At 45.0% G+C, this 19,857-nt stretch overlaps 1 protein-coding gene across 3 annotated transcripts in view; it reads left to right on the top strand.

The window, feature by feature from the left end:
* Positions 1-19,425, top strand: part of LOC120997373 (WD repeat and coiled coil containing) — a 69,169-nt gene extending 49,744 nt beyond the window's left edge. For all 3 annotated transcript variants that reach the window (XM_040427424.1, XM_040427426.1, XM_040427425.1), the window contains 2 exons: positions 10,444-10,558; positions 18,710-19,425. In XM_040427424.1, coding sequence (XP_040283358.1) covers positions 10,444-10,558; positions 18,710-18,873 — 279 coding nt within the window. In that variant the 3' untranslated portion in view covers positions 18,874-19,425. The remainder of the gene's footprint in view (positions 1-10,443; positions 10,559-18,709) is intronic.
* The last annotated feature ends 432 nt before the right edge of the window (positions 19,426-19,857 follow it).

The following is a 19,857-nucleotide window of genomic DNA, read 5'->3' as shown; positions in this document are numbered from 1 at the left end:
TCCGGACGTCTGAATGAAGCCTTACAGGGGCATGATCAATGACTGTGGTGATCACCCCATATAGACTCCCTGATCACCCCCCTGTCATTGATTACCCCCCTGTAAAGCTCCATTCAGATGTCCGCATGATTTTTACGGATGCACTGATAGATGGATCGGATCCGCAAAACGCATCCGGACGTCTGAATGAAGCCTTACAGGGGCATGATCAATGACTGTGGTGATCACCCCATATAGACTCCCTGATCACCCCCCTGTCATTGATCACCCCCCTGTCATTGATCACCCCCCTGTAAAGCTCCATTCAGATGTCCGCATGATTTTTACGGATGCACTGATAGATGGATCGGATCCGCAAAACGCATCCGGACGTCTGAATGAAGCCTTACACGGGCGTGATCAATGACTGTGGTTATCACCCCATATAGACTCCCTGATCACCCCCCCTGTCATTGATCACCCCCCTGTCATTGATCACCCCCCTGTCATTGATCACCCCCCTGTCATTGATCACCCCCCTGTCATTGATCACCCCTCTGTAAGGCTCCATTCAGATATTTTTTTGGCCCAAGTTAGCGGAATTTTTATTTTTTTTTCTTACAAAGTCTCATATTCCACTAACTTGTGTCAAAAAATAAAATCTCACATGAACTCACCATACCCCTCACGGAATCCAAATGCGTAAAATTTTTTAGACATTTATATTCCAGACTTCTTCTCACGCTTTAGGGCCCCTAGAATGCCAGGGCAGTATAAATACCCCACATGTGACCCCATTTCGGAAAGAAGACACCCCCAGGTATTCCGTGAGGGGCATATTGAGTCCATGAAAGATTGAAATTTTTGTCCCAAGTTAGCGGAACGGGAGACTTTGTGAGAAAAAAATTAAAAATTTCAATTTCCGCTAACTTGTGCCAAAAAAAAAAAAATTCTATGAACTCGCCATGCCCCTCATTGAATACCTTGGGGTGTCTTCTTTCCAAAATGGGGTCACATGTGGGGTATTTATACTGCCCTGGCATTCTAGGGGCCCCAAAGCGTGAGAAGAAGTCTGGTATCCAAATGTCTAAAAATGCCCTCCTAAAAGGAATTTGGGCACCTTTGCGCATCTAGGCTGCAAAAAAGTGTCACACATCTGGTATCGCCGTACTCAGGAGAAGTTGGGGAATGTGTTTTGGGGTGTCATTTTACATATACCCATGCTGGGTGAGAGAAATATCTTGGTCAAATGCCAACTTTGTATAAAAAAATGGGAAAAGTTGTCTTTTGCCAAGATATTTCTCTCACCCAGCATGGGTATATGTAAAATGACACCCCAAAACACATTCCCCAACTTCTCCTGAATACGGCGATACCACATGTGTGACACTTTTTTGCAGCCTAGGTGGGCAAAGGGGCCCATATTCCAAAGAGCACCTTTAGGATTTCACAGGTCATTTACCTACTTACCACACATTAGGGCCCCTGGAAAATGCCAGAGCAGTATAATTACCCCACAAGTGACCCGATTTTGGAAAGAAGACACCCCAAGGTATTCCGTGAGGGGCATGGCGAGTTCCTAGAATTTTTTATTTTTTGTCACAAGTTAGTGGAAAATGCTTTTTTTTTTTTCTTTTTTTTTTCATACAAAGTCTCATATTCCACTAACTTGTGACAAAAAATAAAAACTTTCATGAACTCACTTTGCCCATCAGCGAATACCTTGGGGTCTCTTCTTTCCAAAATGGGGTCACTTGTGGGGTAGTTATACTGCCCTGGCATTCTAGGGGCCCAAATGTGTGGTAAGGAGTTTGAAATCAAATTCTGTAAAAAATGACCTGTGAAATCCGAAAGGTGCTCTTTTGAATATGGGCCCCTTTGCCCACCTCGGCTGCAAAAAAGTGTCACACATCTGGTATCGCCGTAATCGGGAGAAGTTGGGGAATGTGTTTTGGGGTGTCATTTTACATATACCCATGCTGGGTGAGAGAAATATCTTGGCAAAAGACAACTTTTCCCATTTTTTTATACAAAGTTGGCATTTGACCAAGATATGTATCTCACCCAGCATGGGTATATGCAAAAAGACACCCCAAAACACATTCCTCAACTTCTCCTGAATACAGAGATACCAGATGTGTGACACTTTTTTGCAGCCTAGGTGGGCAAAGGGGCCCACATTCCAAAGAGCACCTTTCGGATTTCACAGGTCATTTACCTACTTACCACACATTTGGGCCCCTAGAATGCCAGGGCAGTATAACTACCCCACAAGTGACCCCATTTTGGAAAGAAGAGACCCCAAGGTATTCGCTGATGGGCATAGTGAGTTCATGGAAGTTTTTATTTTTTGTCACAAGTTTGTGGAATATGAGACTTTGTATGAAAAAAATCATCATTTTCCACTAACTTGTGACAAAAAATAAAAAATTCTAGGAACTCGCCATGCCCCTCACGGAATACCTTGGGGTGTCTTCTTTCCAAAATGGGGTCACTTGTGGGGTAGTTATACTGCCCTGGTATTCTAGGGGCCCAAATGTGTGGTAAGGAGTTTGAAATCAAATTCAGGAAAAAATGAGGAGTGAAATCCGAAAGGTGCTCTTTGGAATATGGGCCCCTTTGCCCACCTAGGCTGCAAAAAAGTGTCACACATCTGGTATCCCCGTACTCAGGAGAAGTTGAGGAATGTGTTTTGGGGTGTCTTTTTACATATACCCATGCTGGGTGAGATAAATATCTTGGTCAAATGACAACTTTGTATAAAAAAATAGGAAAAGTTGTCTTTTGCCAAGATATTTCTCTCACCCAACATGGGTATATATAAAATGACACCCCAAAACACATTCCCCACCTTCTCCTGAGTACGGAGATACCAGATGTGTGACACTTTTTTGCAGCCTAGGTGGGCAAAGGGGCCCATATTCCAAAGAGCACCTTTCGGATTTCACAGGTCATTTTTTACAGAATTTGATTTCAAACTCCTTACCACACATTTGGGCCCCTAGAATGCCAGGGCAGTATAACTACCCCACAAGTGACCCCATTTTGGAAAGAAGAGACCCCAAGGTATTCGCTGATGGGCATAGTGAGTTCATAGAACTTTTTATTTTTTGTCACAAGTTAGTGGAATATGAGACTTTGTAAGGAAAAAAAAAAAAAAATCATCATTTTCCGCTAACTTGTGACAAAAAATAAAAAGTTCTATGAACTCACTATGCCCATCAGCGAATACCTTAGGGTGTGTACTTTCAGAAATGGGGTCATTTGTGGGGTGTTTGTACTGTCTGGGCATTGTAGAACCTCAGGAAACATGACAGGTGCTCAGAAAGTCAGAGCTGCTTCAAAAAGCGGAAATTCACATTTTTGTACCATAGTTTGTAAACGCTATAACTTTTACCCAAACCATTTTTTTTTTACCCAAACATTTTTTTTTTATCAAAGACATGTAGAACTATAAATTTAGAGCAAAATTTCTATATGGATGTCGTTTTTTTTGCAAAATTTTACAACTGAAAGTGAAAAATGTCATTTTTTTGCAAAAAAATCGTTAAATTTCGATTAATAACAAAAAAAGTAAAAATGTCAGCAGCAATGAAATACCACCAAATGAAAGCTCTATTAGTGAGAAGAAAAGGAGGTAAAATTCATTTGGGTGGTAAGTTGCATGACCGAGCAATAAACCGTGAAAGTAGGGTAGGTCAGAAGTGTAAAAAGTGGCCTGGTCTTTCAGGGTGTTTAAGCACTGGGGGCTGAGGTGGTTAATTAGGACTTTTTACCTGTAAGAGGAATTATGTATATGTAGTGTGTGCTATTATATTCACATGTGTTTTATACTACATAGGGAAAATAGTCAGGGTGATGCAGGTTCGCTTTGGCGAGCATTCACGCTCACTTAGGACTAAGGTGGGAGCACCGAGATTGATACACCACATGTACAACAGGTAACTAGGAGGAGATAGAGAATTTTTTTTTACTGCAAAACGACGCAGAAATTATCAAAAAAGCAAGGGCTTTGGGTCCTCTAGGGTTAAAGGGTTTCTATCACTTCATATGACATAATTAGCTGGCAGACACTAGCGATCTGCTAGTGTCTGCTCTGGCCAACCATCCTACTATAATCACTTGTGGGGCAGCGGTTTTGCTAAAAAACTAACTTTTATAAATATGCTAATGAGCCTCTAGGTGCTATGTGGGCGTCATTAGCACCTAGAGGCTCCGTCTACCTTCATACACAGCGGCCGCCCAGCACGTCCCTCCAGCCCGCCCATGTCCTCCTCCGTGTGACGCAGCGGCCGAATTCTCGCGCATGCGCCGTCCGCGGCTGTATTCGGCGCATTAGAGATGTCTGAGCTCGGAGCGGTCAGACATTCAATGCGCATGCGCCGAATACAGCCGCGCATGCGCATTGAATGTCTGACCGCTCCGAGCTCAGACATCTCTAATGCGCCGAATACAGCCGCGCACGGCGCATGCGCGAGAATTCGGCCGCTGCGTCACACGGAGGAGGACATGGGCGGGCTGGAGGGACGTGCTGGGCGGCCGCTGTGTATGAAGGTAGACGGAGCCTCTAGGTGCTAATGACGCCCACATAGCACCTAGAGGCTCATTAGCATATTTATAAAAGTTAGTTTTTTAGCTAAACCGCTGCCCCACAAGTGATTATAGTAGGATGGTTGGCCAGAGCAGACACTAGCAGATCGCTAGTGTCTGCCAGCTAATTATGTCATATGAAGTGATAGAAACCCTTTAAATAATAGTAATGATCTGTGTGTTTTTATGAAATATTTCTCCTGAGGGATCACGATATTGTAAGGTCAAGGTGAAGTTCCCGGTCTCTTAGGTACACCTTTTTACCCTTATTTTTAGCACTGTGATTTGTATCGTGTTGTATAATGTGAAGGGGAGTGCCACAGTTATGTAGAAAGGCCAGACGTGCCCGCAAACAGCCGTCGCCTTGATGTTCATGTCTATGTTTATATATACCTGCCTGAAGCAATAGACAGAGAGGATTCTTTTACTCTGCTATATGGAGTTCACACGGCCAGTGCCCGTGTTTTGTGGACCACTTCTTGCAGTCTGCAACACTGGCACGGTGGCCCATACGGTCGTGTAAATAGACCCTTAAAGTGACTGCAGAAGACAGTTGAGAGTAGGAGGTGGCCTAGGTAACTATATAATGTTGAAAGCCTCCCCAGCAAAATGAATCGACTGAATTGGGTTGTATTGCAGTTCTCTGCATAGCGGGTTGTTAGGAGCACCACTGTGTAGGTGAAAAGAGGAACATAAAGAGCATTTGTCAGCATGGTCAGCCCTATAATATAGCCTGGCTGGGTTGATCATGTTGGTAAAAACGATACCCTGGTTATGTATCTCTTTGGTCCCATTCCCCAGAAATTTATGTTTTTACTGATATGTTACTGAGCTAACTGGAGCACCGTGGGTCTGGCTAGAGCCCTCGGAGCACCAGTTAGTAACACCGCTACAGCTTTAGTCCCTCCTCCGTTCCCCTGGATTGACAGGGCTTGACATCTTGTCTAAACAGCACAGATTCCAACTTTCAGAAGGTGAGCCCAAAAACAGTGGTGGACTCAGCGTTGGAATGGGGGGGGGGGGCGGAACTAAAAAAAGTGCTCGCATATGTAGGGGCCGCCCTATCTGGTAAGCATACCAGTTTCTAACACACAATCCCATGAAAGGTCCTCTTTAATTCACTTTTATAATTTTGATTTTGTATTTTTAATTTTCCATGTCACTTATATTTAAACTAAAACCAAAAATCCTGCAGTTTTCGCACTTTTCATACTGGTTACTTTACTGCAATTAACTCATTCTTACCCTGCCTGTAATGATTTCACCTCTGTGTATAGTTAAGACAGGATTCACAATTCACCATAGGTGATGTCACAACTTATCTCCTCTCTCCTGACCTCTGCACAGGTCACAGAGCATGCCCAAAAAACTCCCCCATAGAAGTCAATAGGGTCCCCTCCTGCCCATTGTGTCTTTGGCCCATGGGGCTGCCGTAAAGCAATTTTTTTTTAATGCTTTGTAAAAGCTCAGGCAATAACCCTGTTCAGGAAATATAATAAAAAAATCTACAATCAGAAAGTAAAGACAGATTCGAAAAAAGGAGACGTGTCACTATCTGGTTTTAACCGGCAGATAAAATTTTTGGTGACCTTTCCATTAAGCCTGTATTAGACAGGCGTTTGTCGGGAGAAAAGTGCTCCATCCCGGGAACCGCCTGATAGCTAACGGAGGAGACCACTGCTATTACATGCATCGATCTCCTCCACAGCATGGGGAAGAGCGATCACACCAAGGTATTTCAGGTAGCTCAGGACCTAACGCTAACCTACCTGTGCCATATGGGCAATACTAGGAGCCAGTGGGCGAATTACAGGAGCCTAAGGTCCGACTCACAGCAAACTCCCAGTTACCTCCTGCATGCAGTAGGATGTCTAGGGCTGTCTTTGTGGTATTTGTGGTCAGCTGCAGGCGTCCTCCACTGTATGCATTTTTGCTGGTGATCACCATTACCAACGAGCCACAAGTGCAGGATCTGCTCCCCTGGGTATAGATACACAACTGCACATGGGGTTGAGCACTTCCTGCCTTTTGACACCACACCATTTTTTTGTAGTTTATATACAGATATGTTTGGAGGTGTATATACTCCATATTTAAATGTGCCTTATTTTCATCCACAGGCAACATTTAGGTGCACCTGTGAGGCCTGGGCCATATCAGCTAGTCTTGGGTGGGACTCACAGCCTCCTCCCATTGCAAGCATGGCTGCATGCTCTAGGTAACTGGGAGTTTGCTGTGAGTCGGACCTTACGCTCCTGTAATTCACCCACTGGCTCCTGGTATTGCCCATACGGCATAGGTAGGTTAGCATTAGGTCCCGAGCTACTTGAGATACCTGCAAGTGATAGATAAGACACATATCATAAGGGCACCAAGATAAAAAGGACCGCACCAGTGATGTTACTATTGTTTCCTTTTATAGGCTATATTGAAAACCGCGTGTCTGACGTCACTTTTGGTCATGTGGTCAGCCGAACATTATGTTGGTTTTCAATAGGTATATGATTTTCCATTCAATATCATGCACACCCAAAGTGATAAAGGTAGCAGCGATACTAGTTAAAAAAATTGCAAGCGCTGTATCATACATACTGGTTCGGGCGGATGGGACGTCAGCTAGGCGCTGTGAAACGCATCTAGGAAGCGCCGACAGACGGTGGAACGCATTATGCGTTCCACTTACCGGAAGTAAGGTACGCAAGACCGGATACGCCTCATACAAAGCAGCGCAGATACAGCACAGCGCTAGCATGGTTACCAGACACAATCCCCATGCCCCGATACTTCTTAATACACAACAGCGCTATCTATTTGGGTAAATCACAGAGCAGCCAATTATGGTGCCCTAATGGGGAATAGAAAAAGGGACAAATTAAAGGTAACAACCCCTGGTATCTCATCCATGATAAGGTGGTCCAGGGTGTCCCTAATAGAATTGTGTACGTTTTTTTGGCCCGTATTTTTGGCTATTATACATAGGCAGGATCATAGTCTGTACACTGACTTGGTACCCGGATACTTTTTTATATAATCAAAATACTGTTTTGGGAACTACATGAACTACAGAAACCAAGAGTAGGAGATCTGTTCGTTGAGACCCATTGGATTCACAGTTTTTAACCAATGATTCTTCTGTACGAAGAATCATTTTGTCCCAATCCCCACCTCTAGGGGATCTTCGCACCACCTCAATGACCTGAAAACGTAGGGCACTAAAATCACCGGAATGATACTCCAAAACATGCCTTGCTACCGGTTTGTCTCTCCGATGTTTTACATCACCAATATGGTCTCCCATCCGTCTTCTAAATTCTTTTTTTTTTTTTTTTTTTACATTCAATTTTTTATAGAAATTTTTAACGGGTGAAAGAGAAAAAAAATGACTACCCGCTGGAAGCGGGAATACATGTAAATGCATTGATAGGTAATACAAGTGAGTTACATGAGAGCACTCATAGTCTACAAAGGAATAGATCACATAGGAATGTTTAAATTTTAACAACTGGATTAATGATGACGATCATTAGAGGAAAAAGGTAGTATAACATAGAAATGATACAATTTGTTCATTTTATATGTACCAGGGTGTTATAAGGTTGATAATGGGTAATAAATATCTCAAGCATGAAGAGAGAAAAAAGAGGGGGAGAGAGGATTGATTTAAGTGGGCTAGAAAAGTTTGTCCGGGAGTATTTTTCCCACATAGTTAAGTGGGCAGGGGCAGGTACACAGGTAGACGACTCCCTCAGTTCTAGAATTGGCAAAGTCTCTCATAACGTAGCTTATTCCGGTGGCGACGCTATAGAATTTTTTAGACTTCAAAATGAGCGGGCCGCAGATACAGTCACTTCCACATCTGAAAGTCTCACAGACTTTCCGACTAAGCCAATTTCCGGTCTGAGGGGGTGCTTTATAGTGGCTATGAATTAACCTATCCCTATGAAGGGAGAATGGGAAAGCTTCTTTTAAAACCTCGGGGGGATAACCCAGTTGAATAAACCTATTTTGCATATCCTTGCCCTGTACCCTGAAGGATTCTATAGATGAACAATTCCTTCGTGTCCTCAAATATTGTCCTTTGGGGATCCCTCTTTTTAGACTCCTGGGATGGTAGCTGTCCCACCGTAAGGTCTCAGCACCGATCTCTACGACATATCAAAAGTTTTATAAAACTCTGTGACCCTTTAACTCCTGTCCCCCCCCCCCTTCCCCCAGGTGATCTTATGGTGGGGGACAAAATGGGGCAACAGCTCTGTTTGCAGCTGGATGAATGATGGATGCAGAAAGCCATAGAGTTAAATTCTGTCTTAGGCCCTATTTTATTTTCCAGTTCTGTAGAAAATGTACTGCTGGGCCCAGTGGCTATAAAGTGACTGCTCCCTGGGTGCCATGTTCTGGTGTCCAGCGAGGTTTCAGACCAGGAGATAAGTTCTCTGGGTCCAAGAAAACACCACAAGGAAGCCTTTTCTGATCACCTCTATTGCCGTCTAAAGTGATCACCTATGACTGACTTCCTCCACGCTGTGGCTCGCGGAGTGTACGCAGCCAGCATCCGTGCTGTAGGCCCCCTTTTAAAAAATAAACAAAACATTTTACAACTTTTTCCCTTTTTTTTCCTGCCTTTTGAATTGCTCAGCACCTTCCCTGGTGATCAAAGAAGTCATCCACTAATCACTCTAGTTCTGACCAGAGACATTCGAGGACCGGCCATGATAGGCCAGAAGGTAGGAGGACGCTCAGCCGGAGCTCCGTCTGGCTGAGTAGTTCTGTCAGTAAGTGGATTTGGCAGCTCAGGCTTTTATGTCAGACTGAACAAGATTCAGCTGCAGCTCTGGGATCTGGACAGCAGAGAAGGAGAGGAGCCGCCCTGTAGATATTGGAGCGTTTGGCCACCAGCAGTCAGGAGAAATGTGCTGCATTGATTTCTTTGGGACACCTGCAAAGTTTTTTTGTTTTTGTTTTAAATAGAAACCCCTTACCCTAGATGTTTCTGCAAACAGACTCCAGCTGAGCTCCTTTAAGGCAGGGAGTGTATAAAGCCTGCAGACTCTAAGGCTGGGTTCAGACCTGAGCGTATTTGATATGCGCGTTTAACGCGCGTTTTTGTCGCACGTTTTTATGCGCGTTTTTTGCAATAGTAAACGCGCGTTTGTGTGATTAACTGCAGTGTCCTATGGCCACAAACGCGCGTCAAAACGCCCTAAAGAAGCTCAAGAACTTGTTTGAGCGTAGGGCGTTTTTCAGCGCGTTCAAACGCGCTGTAAAACGCTCAAGTGAGAACCAGGGCCATAGGGAAGCATTGGTTTTCATGTGTTGAGCGTTTTACAGCGCGTTTGAACGCGCTGTAAAACGCTCAAGTGTGAACCCAGCCTCAAGCTGCAGCAGAAAGGACACTTCTCCTGAGGTGCCGGCATGAAATAAATGTAGCAGAGCAATTGGAACAATGACTGGGGAGATCTCTGGATCCATGTGATGTACAGGGCTGGTTCTAGCTCTTTTAGAAAGAATACTAAATTGTGTCCGATTTTCATTTTTTACATTATTCATGGGAGATCCCCTTTAATATCAGATCAGCCCGGTGGGGACAACACCAAGCACCCCAGTCGATCAGCTGTTTGAATGCTTTCCTGTATGCCATCTCCTTTGTAGAGGTGTTGAAGTATAATTGCAGCTTTCTCTGACGTTCATTGAATTGTAATAGCATTTGTAATTACACTACACCCCTTCAAACGGCTGGGGAGGTGCTGGGGGTCGGACCCCTGCCGATGTGCTGGTGACCTGCCCTGAGGATAGGTCATCAATATCTGTAAACTGGACAACCCTTTTAACGGGTGTAATGAGAGTCCCCTCTAAAGTCTCTCCTTATTTCTACAGAGGAATCACTCGGACAGTTCGTCGGTGAAAAAGTCGGTTTTGCTGTGTGAAAACAAGCTGCGTCTCGGGACCATCCAGGAGCTCTTCTGTCTGTCGCTGGTGGAGATGCAGCTGGGTGAGTGAAGAGAATCCCGTTCACAGCGCCACTTAACCCCTTAAGGACTCAGCCCTATTTCACCTTAAGGACTTGGCCATTTTTTGCAAATCTGACCAGTGTCACTTTAAGTGCTCATAACTTTAAAACGCTTTGACTTACCCAGGCCGTTCTGAGATAGTTTTTTCGTCACATATTGTACTTCATGACACTGCTAAAATTGGGTAAAAAAAGTTAATTTTTTTGCATAAAAAAATACAATTTTTACCGAAAATTTTGAAAAATTAGCAAATTTCAAAGTTTCAGTTTCTCTACCTCTGTAATACATAGTAATACCCCCAAAAATTGTGATGACTTTACATTCCCCATATGTCTACTTCATGTTTGTAGCATTTTGGGAATGATATTTTATTTTTTGGGGATGTTACAAGGCTTAGAAGTTTAGAAGCAAATTTTGAAATTTTCACAAATCTTCAAAATCCCACTTTTTATGGACCAGTTCAAGTTTGAAGTCATATTGTGAGGCTTAGATAATAGAAACCTCCCAAAAATGACCCCATTCTAGAAACTACACCCCTCAAGGTATTCAAAACAGTTTTTTCAAACTGTATTAACTCTTTAGGTCTTCCACAAGAGTTAATGGCAGATTGAGAAACAATTTCGAAATTTCAATTTTTTGGAAAATTTTCCAATATAATCAATTTTTTCCAGGAGTAAAACAGGGGTTAACTGCCAAACAAAACTCAAAATGGGTTGCCCTGATTCTGTAGTTTGCAAAAACACCCCATATGTGGTCGTAAACTACTGTTTGGCCAAACGGGAGCACATAGAAGGAGGGGAACACCATATGGGTTTTGGAAGGCAGATTTTGCAGGACTGGTTTTGTTTATACCATGTCCCATTTGAAGCCCCCTGTTGCACCCCTAGAATAGAAATTTCAAAAAAGTGACTCCATCTAAGAAAGTACACCCCTCAAGGTATTCAAAACTGGGTTTACAAACTTTGTTAACCCTTTAGGTGCTCCACAAGAGTTATTGGCAGATGGAGAAGCAATTTAGAAATTTAAATTTTTTGGAAAATTTTCCAATATAATCAATTTATTCCAGGAGTAAAACAAGGGTTAACTGCCAAACAAAACTTAAAATGGGTTGCCCTGATTCTGTAGTTTGCAGAAACACCCCATATGTGGTCGTAAACTACTATTTGGCTAAACGGCAGGACATAGAAGAAGGGTAACGTCATATGGTTTTTGGAAGGCAGATTTTGCTGGACTGGTTTATTTACACCATGTACCCTTTCAAGCCCCCTGATGCACCCCTAGAGTAGAAACTCCATAAAAGTGACCCCATCTAGGAAACTATGGGATAAGGTGGTTGTTGTTTTGGGACTATTTTAGGGGTAAATATGATTTTTGGTTGCTCTATATTACTCTTTTTTGAGGCAATGTAACAAAAAAAAATTGTTTCTACATTCGCTATTTAGTTTTGTGGAACACCTAAAGGGTTAACATAGTTTGTAAAGTAACTTTTGAATACCTTGAGGGGTGTAGTTTCTTAGATGGGGTCACTTTTTTGGAGTTTCTAGTCTAGGCTACATCAGGGGGGGCTTCTAATGGGACATGGTGTCAAAAAAAAAACTGTCCATCAAAATCTGCCTTCCAGAAACCGTATGGAGTGCCCTTCGTTCTATGCCCTGCCGTGCGGCTATATAGCCATTTACGACCACATATGGGGTGTTTCTGCAAATCACAGAATCAGGGCCATAAATATTGAGTTCTGTTTGGCTGTTAACCCTTGCTTTATTACCGGCAAAAAGGATTCAAATGGAAATTTTGCCCAAAAATGGGTGTTTTGGCACCGTTTTTATTTTATATTTTTAACACCGTTCATCCGAGGCGTTTGGTCAAAAGTTATTTTTATAGCGACGACTTTTACGCACGCGACGATGCCCTATATGTATGGCTCTCAGACTTTGGAGACACTAAGCAGGCATCCTAAAAACTGCGGCCCTCCAGATGTTGTAAAACTACAATTCCCACCATGCCCTGCTGATGGCTGTAGGTTGTCTGGGCATGCTGGGAGTTATAGTTTTACAACTTCTGGAGGGCCGCAGTTTGAGGATGCCTGCTCTAAAACTAATATTTTTTGGGGGAAAAAAAATTGTTTCCGTGTCTCCAAAGTCTGAGAGCCATAGTTTTTTATGTTCTCTAGTGGACTGTTGGGGATTATAAAAATTTAGTACTCCATGGAAATGTGATACTCCCTGAAGCAATTGATAATGCAGAGGCCCGGATGATCGGGGCACGTGTCACATTGAGTAGTGGTGTCCTTCCGTATCCCCCTCTTGTGACACACTCTGCATCTTTTTTGGGTTCGTCCCTTCTTTCCAGTATGGGGGACCACACCTGGAAAGTGTTGGCCAGGGACGATCCGGGCGCCTCCAATTCCCGAGGTACTCTGGCCTGCTCTTTACCGGTCCGAAAAGATCAGGTCTTTGAGGACTGCCTCATAGAATTGGAGGAATGTCCCTGTGCTGCCAGCGCTTCGGGATAGTACAAAAGAGTTGTACATGGCAACCTGTACCAAGTAGACCGCAACTTTTTTGTACCATGCCCGGGTTTTGCGCATGGCATTATATGGCTTGAGGACTTGATCAGAGAGATCAACTCCTCCCATATACCGATTGTAGTCGACGATACAATCGGGCTTGAGGACCGTTGCCGCGGTACCTCGCACAGGGACTGGGGTGGTGCTGTTACCGTGGATTGTGGACAGCATAAGGACATCCCTCTTGTCCTTATATCTGACCAGCAACAGGTTTCCACTGGTAAGTGCACGGGTCTCACCCCTGGGGATAGGTACCTGGAGGGGGTGGGCAGGGAGGCCGCGTTGATTTTTCCGCACGGTCCCACAAGCGAACGTGGATCTGGCGGCAAGGGACCTGAACAAGGGAATGCTGGTATAAAAGTTGTCCACGTACAAGTGGTAACCGTTATCCAGCAGTGGGTACATAAGGTCCCACACGAGTTTCCCGGTAACACCCAGAGTGGGGGGACATTCTGGGGGTTGAATCCGGGAATCTCGCCCCTCGTACACACAAAATTTGTAAGTGTACCCTGAGGTACTCTCACAAATTTTGTATAGCTTCACGCCATACCTCGCCCGCTTTGTGGGAATATATTGGCGGAAACTGAGTCTCCCCTTGAACGCAACGAGAGACTCATCAACCGCGACCTCCCTTCCAGGTACGTAGGCCTGCTGAAATGTGGCCCCAAAGTGATCGATGACCGGCCGTATCTTATACAGCCGGTCATAGGCAGGATCACCTCGGGGTGGACATGCTGCATTATCGGAATAATGCAGACATTTCCGGATGGCCTCAAACCGGGGACGTGTCATAACCATACTGTACAGTGGGGTCTGGTATAGGACGTCCCCACTCCAGTATTGTCTGACACTGGGTTTTTGGACTAGACCCATATGCAGCACGAGGCCCCAAAATGTCCTCATCTCGGCTGCACTGACCGGCGTCCAGCCACCGGGTCTAGCCAAAAATGAGCCTGGGTTTTGAGCGACGAACTGTTGGGCATACAGATTCGTCTGCTCCACCATCAGATTCACCAGTGGGTTACTGAAAAAAAAACTAAAATACTCAATTTCAGTAAACCCCACTGTGGGAATCTGGATTCCAGGATTGCCAGCAAAATCCGGAATCTCAGGCTCAAAGTCCACTGGGGGACACCAGCTAAGTTCATCGGCAGGGGGCTCCGGTGGACTTATTTGGTGGGCCGGGAAACCAGTACGAACCCCAGGGCGGCTCGTACTAGGGTGGGCCACAGGATCCCTAGCATGTGGGGCCCCTGGCTCCGCCTGGCGGCGTCTCCGCCGCCTTGGTGGCTCATCGTCATCCGATGATGATGAGGAGGATGCGGATGACAAAAGGAACGTGGGGTCATCCTCATCCTCACTGGGGCTCTCGGAGTCGGAGGCAATCTGGGCGTATGCCTCCTCGGCCGAGAACATCTGGCGGGCCATGCGTGTGTGTGCGTGTATGTGTGCGTGTGTGGCAAACTTTATTATATGTGCGTGTGTGTGGGGGCAACGGGTGTTCGCGTACTAAATAAGGAAAAAAAAGGGGCAAGTGTTAGAAAAAAAAAAAAAAAAGTTCAAAGTTGCTGATCAGCGGTACAACGCTGATCAGCGGTGGGGCGGGCGATGCGCTAACAGTGGCCGGACAAAAAAAGTGCCGGACAGTCAGCGCACGCAGAAAAAAAAAAAAAAAAAAGTGGTGGTAAGGAGGCTGGTGGTGAAGGGGGGGGGGGGGGGGCTGGTGAGGTGGGGGGGCTGGTGGTGGGGGGGGGGGGCAAGTGGCAGGGGGGGTCTGATAGATGGATCAGAAAGAAAGAAAAGTTTAGTGTAAAAGTTTTTTTTTTTTTTTCTAACTTTTCCCTTCTTTCCCTTCCTAACGGTGCCTCTCCCTCACTGACCCTAACCTACCTGGGTGGCGATGGGTGCAGGAGGGTGATGGATTACGATTAGGGGGACACAGGAGCTGGTGCTGGACGATGCTGCACGGTCAGGGTGCTGGACAGGAAGAGGAGGGGAGAGAGGAGCGCAGGAAGTTTGAATCTCGCGCCTCTCTCCCCTGCACCAATCAGCACCCTGGACAGCGGCGTTCAGCACCAGGGCCAGCACCGCCTCTCCAAATCCACGGACTGCGATAGGTGGTGTATAATTACGCCACCGATCGCAGTCTTTTTCCGGTTCATCGGGTCACAGGACACCCGAATGGACCGGAAACGCAGAAAACCGCAGGTCTGAATTGACCTGTGGTTTTCTGCGATCGTCGATACGGGGGGGTCAAATGACCCCCCCCTGCATTGTTACGGGATGCCGGCTTAATGATTTCAGCCGAAATCCCGTTCAGATTAACCCCCGCGGCGCCGGAATAGCAAATTTAAAGCCATGACGTACCGGTACGTCATGGGTCCTTAAGGATTCGGGAACCATGCCGTACCGGTACGTCCTAAGTCCTTAAGGGGTTAAAGTGTAACTCTATTCTTTTTTTTATTCTTTTTTTTTTATTTGTGTAATGTATAGGGGCAGTGATGTTGACCATTTTTGTAATATACTTTAATTACTGAAATCACACATTTATATTGGAAAAATAGCTCTAAAGTACGGGTAGCCCATTTTAAGCCTTAGCAACGCTCCTCTGTCTTCTGTTTACATAACTGTGGAGACTTGCTCAACACTGACTGTTCTGTAAACAGAAGACAGGAGCGTTGCTAAGGCTCAAAATGGGTGACTTTAGAGCTATTTTTTCAATAGAAATGCGCAATTTCAGTAATTAAAGTATATTATTACAAAGATAGTCAGTATCACTGCCCCTATACATTACAAAAAAAAATATTTGTTACACCTTAAAATATTACTAACAAATGCACCATTTCAGGTTCAGATGCTGTTCAGAGAGACTACGGACACCACTTTAGGAATAGTAAAATAATTAAGTTAATTTATTAAGGGAATAAGTATAATTAGGCAAATATAGGTCCTTTTTTAGCTAAATTGGGTAAGAACAACAAATAGAAAACTTGCAAACAATCAAGGTTAGATAAAAGACAACACACAACTACTAATTGCATACTTACAACCACACTTCATCTAGAGTCCTGACTACATCCATCACCAATTGAGTAACACGTCAGCTGCGGAGCCCCGTTCAGCGAAAAAACGTCGGAGAATCGATTCGGAACTACAATTTTCTACACAGATATATCTATCTCCTAGATGAATTCCAACTTTTTAACTGAAAAGGTCCAGCTTTATTATTTCGGACATTGGACAGGCCAATTCTCAGTTCCACAATAAATGAGAATCCCAAAACAAACTATGCAGACAATGCTAACTCTTCTTGTACACATATTTCCAAGCAAGTCCTTGTTCATTTACACACCATGAAATACATAGGATAGTACCTTGTACACATGTTTTCTGTGTCCAGTCTATCACATAAAATGAACAAAGCTTTCCACACCAGTTTCTTTGCCCATTTCCATTTCTGATGTGAACGCTTTGGCAAAAGGAGCCTTGACTAAATAAACATTTTTTCCGGAGATCGTCCTGAGGATCCCCGCTTGCCACCACCATACACATGCCATACAGCTCCCATATAGATATAGTGTTCGACGGGAAGAATTTATGCGACTTGTGATAGTTTGGTGGCCTGTAATTAATGCAAGTTTTTTAATTTTATGCCACCCCTGATTTTTTTTGTTTGTTTTTTTGTCAGTTGTGCTTGACTCTAGGGATGCAGTCAAACACATTTACTATAATTCACACCAGACACTTGCATAGTTATGGTGCATCTTATTCCATCGCTGGTGTGTAAAATCCAGTTTTAATAAATTTCCCTCTCAGTGCCCTAATTGAATCTGCCGTGCCTCAAATTATATATCTTGGTGAGCAGGGGCACCGTATGGCAGCACGCTGAGCATATCATGGGCCTATAGGGACGGGTGGCACTATATAGACAGGCTTTTGTCTATGTTATTTCCTCAAAGCAGAGTGAAGATGAGTGGCTGCCACACACCACTGGTGTCACTTATCTCCAGGGAACACTCCAGGGTTTGGGACATGAAACCAATCAATCTGGCATCGTTTGTAGCTGCAGGAGCTGACGACTAAAATGTAATGTCTATGGGCGGTTTGAATCCGATAAGAGTAGGGCTCTTGTATCAAGAAATGCTGCCTTAAAGGGGTTGTCTCGCCTCCTGATTTCAGTCCTCAGTGCACGGCTCCCGGGGCACTTACTGAGCTGTAGTGGCGGCGGTGCCTCTGCTGGGAGTGATGGAGCAGGCAAGCGGTGCTAAGATAATATAATCCTGCCTCTTGCAGGTGTGTGCGCTCCTGAGGCTGCTAGTGTATCAAAATCACTAGCAGTCTCAGCCGACCCTGTACAGATCCTGAAAGCCGATGGTAAGTGGTTGCTGCAATCTGTTTCTTACAGGAGAGCATGACCGTGGAGATTGAGAGGCCACTTTTTTTTTTTTCTTGCTGTGCACAATCGTGGCCATCGCTGCTGCATTGCAATGGTGGCCGTAACACCTAGAGACAAGCAGTCTATAAAGAGAAAGAAGATAGACTGTTAATGAATCTACATTAATAAGTTACTTATATCAATGTTACCCATAATAAATATAACTTCATGAGGTGAGACAACCGCTTTAAAGAGGTTCTCTCACTCAAATGGTATTTATTATGTAGGGAAAGTTAATACAAGGCAAGGTATAATGTATTGTGATTCTCCATATTGCCTCCTTTGCTGGCTGGATTCATTTTTCCATCAACTTATGCACTGCTTGTTTCCAGGGGTTACGACCACCGCTGCAGGACAAATACGATGTAGCCAGGACAGGAGCTGCTGCGTATGCATGCGTATGTGCGCTCCCGCAATCCCACCCACCAGGGAGCCCGGCTCTTTTTCCTATAGTGTGCAAGCACGACGACTGCTGCTGGATTACACAGTGGTTGTAACCCCTGGATATGAGCAGTGTTTAAAGTGATGGAAAAACGAATCAAGCCAGCAAAAGAGGCAATATGGACAATCACAATACATTAGTAAGTGCCTGCCAGGGATGGACTAACAATTTACTAACCAGTAGGCAGGGCCAGCCATGCCATCTGCAGAGCAGGCCACATGAGGCCTTAGATGCCTGCTAATCTGTGTCATCTGTACACTGCTTCAAGCCCCGAGCCTATTTCCTATGAGGGTGAATGACATGGCAGGAAGCTATGGGCTCCTGTGTCTGCCACAGTGTTCTACTGTATCACCTGCCTGATGATGGTGATACAGTTGAATTGAGGAGGATGCCTGTGGTACCCGGCCAGGTACATAGGTACCTGATCCTCCCATCATTAATTAACGCTAGGACTATCAGATCATTACGTACCCTGTGGTTAGAGAAGGGCTCAGGTGGCCCGCTGGGCATCGGCCCACTAGGAAATTGGGGTCTATGGCCAGTCTGCCCCTGGTGCCTGGTATTGCCTTTCTCTACATGATAAATGCCATTTGCTGAAGTGAGACAACCCCTTTAAATGTATGTAACCCCCCCCCCCCCCCCCCCCCCCCCCCAAGAAGAACGCTAACCCCATTCCTTCTCTCTTTCAGGACCCTCTTGTTGGATTACTCTGACAACCGATAACGAAGGCTTCATCCCATTGACATTTTCGGCCAATCAGGAACTCTTCATCAGAGACGCCAGAGGCCCTCCAGCATCACCCTTGAGCTCCGACGGAATCAGTCCAGCACAGCCCCCCAGCAGCATCACATAATGTGCGCTGTCCGCTCGGGGGGCTGTTCTGTTTTCCATCTTACCGTATGCACTGGGCTTGGGGGCTCCACCGCTCCACAGTACCCTGTTAATATCCATTTATAGGCAGCTTCAGATTGTTGTAAGGATTCCTTACTTACCTTCGGTGCTTACGGGATAGGATCCCAGTATTTTGTGCAATATACGTCCTACATTTCTAGGACTCCCAACGCCCTGGACCTCAAGAGTAATACATTTGAGGGTGTCCAGTACCAGACCCTTGATGCTGCTGGAACATCCATAGATTTTTACTAGACGGTGATGACATAGAGAGAGAGAGACTTCCTTGTTATCATAGTGACGTGATTGTGCCAGCGCGTTTCAGTATTTGCAGTATTTATTGCTAGATATTAAAGTACTGGTGGACATGCATGAGGAATGTATTTTTTGGTAATGCATGTTCCTGCCCTGATCGTATCTATAGTATGTGCGCGGCATATTCGATACCTGCGGGACAATCTTTGTTACCATTGAATGTATAGTAAAGGCCACCATTATGTCGGGGGAGCCAGTGTTATATCAGTGTGTAAGTGCTGACAGATGTGCATTTCATTTGCAGTGATGTCCATGTAGTAGAGAGATTCACCGCCTAAAGCAGGGATGGCCAACCTGCGGCTCTCCAGCTGTTGCAAAACTACAACTCCCAGCATGCCCAGACAGCCTACAACTATCAGCCTACAGCATGGCATGGTGGGAATTGTAGTTTTACAACAGCTGGAGAGCCGCAGGTTGGCCAGCCCTGGCCTAAAGGTTTTATTAGAAAAAATCTGATTAATAATGCAGGCTGAGATAGGCTGAAGTCAACACCTACAGTCACTGGCTGCAGCAGTAACACGGCCATCTTGCGTCACGTGACCAGTTGATCTGAGGCAAAGGTAGAATGTCACCACTGAGGCCAGTGATTGGCGGATGTTGACAGTGGGGTACCCAAGCGAAGGAGCCAGGA

The sequence above is a fragment of the Bufo bufo genome, chromosome 4 (assembly GCF_905171765.1).
Source record: "Bufo bufo chromosome 4, aBufBuf1.1, whole genome shotgun sequence".
Taxonomy (NCBI): Eukaryota; Metazoa; Chordata; class Amphibia; order Anura; family Bufonidae; genus Bufo; species Bufo bufo.
The sequence above is the reverse complement of the archived record's forward strand: the minus strand, read 5'-3'. Positions and strand labels throughout refer to the sequence as shown.